The following is a 3,227-nucleotide window of genomic DNA, read 5'->3' on the forward strand; positions in this document are numbered from 1 at the left end:
TGCTAGGCCGCGCGGCTGTTCCGCACGGCTTGAGGGCCGCGGGCGCCTCTCTTGCGCTCCGGTTTCTGCTGTGGAAGCAGCGCCTTCGCACTGAGCCGGGCAGGCGTGTGCTTGTGGGCTTTGGGCTGAAGTTACCTTGTTTCGAAACCTGGAACTGCCGAAATTTATTAGTCATCTTTGCATCTCCTCCCCGCCCCGTGCCTGTGGGTCAGTCTACTACTGCAAAATCCGACGGAGGAGGGTGCTTAGGGTGTCTCCTCGCATCTTTTTGGAGTTTTGGGTTAAATTTAGAAGTGAGCTTTTTTAAGCGTGAAAACATGTTTGTCTCATTGAATAAATGTTCTTATTTTAACAGTCATTACTGGCTCTGACAGTGAACAAAGTGAAACAGTATGTTACTGTCACGTCTGACCTCCCAGTTACTGAAGGCTTCACGAATTGCAGGTAAGCTGATGTGTGACCTAGATTTCTGTTTGGTTGTTGGGTTTTTTTCCTGTGCTAATCGGGTTCTCAGAAGTTTCTTTAACATCAAGCACTGCAAGAGTAGTGAGGTGGTTGTTGATTCAGTGGCTGTGTAATGTTACGATGTCTCTGGTCTATTCTATCAGTACTGGGTAGCTCTGATTTGACCTCTTAAGCTTAGGAGGAGATTTCCTAGCAACAGAAAGGGTTAATACAGCACAGTTCCTAGCCATTGCAATTTACACCTACACAGTTTACACATTACAGTACTGTATAATGTGATTTTAGCAGATGGCATTATGGCAACATAATTAAATTCAAATTAAAAAATTCGTCCTTGATTTTGTGATGGGAATATAATTTTTGTAAGTAGCGTCTCTAATTAGGTTGTTGTGGCCACAGTTGTCTGGTGATTTGGGAGCTGGTCAGAGTTTTTCTTAAGATGCAGTTTGAAAATTTTGCCTGTCAAGTAAAATTCTTTTCTTCAAAAAAATCTTTCTTCAAAGGCCACCTTCTGCCAAGGTCAGTGTCTTCATTTCTTTGCTGTCGTTCTACATCTGCGCACTACAGCACACAGCCATCTAATAAGAGTGGAGCCCAGCCTCAGCAGTGGTATGCTCTGGACCCTGAACTGGAAGAGATGCTGATCCCTAGAAAACTTTCCATCAGCCCCTTAGAAAGCTGGCTGACAGTTAGATATTCCCTTCCTAAAGCAGAAGGCCTTAACGCTCAGGAAGAAGTGGGCCATGAACCTCTCCAGCGGTATGACTGTCCCCCGTCTGATGAGGGGACTCACGTGGAGGAAGGAGAGGGAACGCTTAGGGAAAAGCTTCAATGTAAGAACATCTTGAAGATTCGCAGAAGGAAAATGAATCGGCACAAGTACAAAAAGCTGCTAAAGCGAAGAAAGTTTATACGACGGAGGATAAAGGAAGGCCGCAAGAAGAAACGTCAGGTAAGCTCAGGACAGAGGGAACTTCTTGACACAAATGTGCCTCCTTCTCAAACTGCCCTCTGTTCAGGTATCGGATGGTATTTTTGGGTGGAATTGCTTTAGGAAAAAATAGCAGCAGCTTGGAGAGCCTTAATGAATTCAGTATGTACAACAGCTTTTTCTGTTTGATGTTTGACCCGTACAGCTTCAGAAGTTGTAATTTAGAATGTTTCTGTGGTTGTAAACATATGATAGTTACTAGGCATAATTTTTCTGGTGTGACTATCTTACAAATATATGTGGCTAATGGAGAAGAACTGTAGTGTTTGTATGAAAGATTAACTCACGTGTGTTTGGTGTATGAGGGAGATTGATTTAATCTTAACTGCTTTCCTGTCTTGCCAGCATCCTAAAGTGCTTCCTATTGTCTGTTTCTTTATAGAATCCTTTTACTTTGGGGTGAGGGCCTTCATTCAAAGCCTAGATGTTACCATCCCACACTATCTTTCAGTAGTCTGTTAGGTTTGCTGTGATACACTTTAGTTCATCCTCTGGTAATTTTCGCCTTGTGTAGGTGCAAATTTGGGTTAATTGTAATTCCATTTCTTCAGATTCATGGGAAGCAGTGTTGATGAGGAAATCCTCTTGATTTTCTTACAGTTTTTGTTTTCTAGCTCCTCAGTTTTCCTCACACAAGACTTTTAAAACAATGCTACTGAGTTCCTTGTGCATTTTAATGTATTTTCTGCAGCAAGGCTTAATAATTTTGACACTTAGAACAAGCTGCTTACTTAAAAGCATTTGTTTCTTTGGTGTCTGTTATACCTAGATTCTCCTTGGGACACATGAACGGTGGCTGAATACTTGAGTGTTGCTTCTGAGCCGTGTTACCACTTTTTCTTTCTTTCTTTTTATTTATTCTTTTTGGTTTTGTTTCAGATAAGGTTTGAGAAAGACTTGGAGCGCATCTGGAAAAGAGCGGGTTTGAAAAATCCTCCTGCAGGATGGCAAACGCCCAAGATATTTCTGAAAAGTTCAAAGCGATAAAAACACTTGTAATGGGTCAATCTGTACTTGTAATTAAAAAATATTTAAATATGCAGATTACTTTAAACCTTTTTCTGAGTGTGATGAAATTAGTAGGAGAAAACTTTCAGTCTTGGTGAGCGGTTCTTCAAGGACAAACCTGACAGCAATATGCTTTTCCTCCTCAAAAGAATGGTGTGAGCCCTTGTACAGTGACGTGGCACTGCTGTGTACAGTCCTGAGCTGTAGCCCCCAGCCCTGTGTCTGAGCAAAAGCGTCTTAAGCCTGCGCCTGAATTCTGAATTTGCTATTTAAGGTTAGACTGAATGGTGTAGTATAAGAACAATGAGCTGTGGGAGTTGGGATAGCTGAAAGAATTCTTCTGATTGTAACTCTGTAAGATAAGAGAATCACATTCTTTTGTAGTCTTGCTATAGAAGGGCTGGTGTCTACTAAGAGTTGTGGTAAAATAGGAATTGGATCAGAATTCCATAGAATATATCTGCAAAAGCTTTAATTTTCACCTACCTGAAGCTTTGGTGTGCATGTGCCTTAGATAGGCATTGCATGAGCATCATTAAAAGGTATATTAGTTTTTCTGTTCTGTTTTGTGCTAATAAAAGAGCTGTTACCTTTTTCTACAACTGACTTGTGTTACACTCAACATCCAGATATTGGTATCATAAAAGTTTAGAGCTGACTATTCACTAACTACAAGAACTGTTTTGTGCCTGCGTAATCCGGTGGTTTTACATGATTGAAGAGTCATGAAAGCTGTGAAAAATACAAATGTTTATTTTGAACC

General features: G+C 41.1%; 1 protein-coding gene across 1 annotated transcript; it reads left to right on the plus strand.

Annotated features, from left to right (window-relative positions):
• The first annotated feature begins 392 nt into the window (after positions 1–392).
• Positions 393–2,443, plus strand: AURKAIP1 (aurora kinase A interacting protein 1). Its single transcript, XM_010149680.1, has 3 exons — positions 393–444; positions 969–1,417; positions 2,336–2,443. The coding sequence occupies exons 1-3, from the start codon at positions 393–395 to the stop codon at positions 2,441–2,443; spliced, it is 609 nt and encodes a 202-aa protein (XP_010147982.1).
• Positions 2,444–3,227: the final 784 nt, after the last annotated feature.

This window comes from Eurypyga helias, unplaced genomic scaffold (genome assembly GCF_000690775.1).
Source record: "Eurypyga helias isolate BGI_N326 unplaced genomic scaffold, ASM69077v1 scaffold4634, whole genome shotgun sequence".
Taxonomy (NCBI): domain Eukaryota; kingdom Metazoa; phylum Chordata; class Aves; order Eurypygiformes; family Eurypygidae; genus Eurypyga; species Eurypyga helias.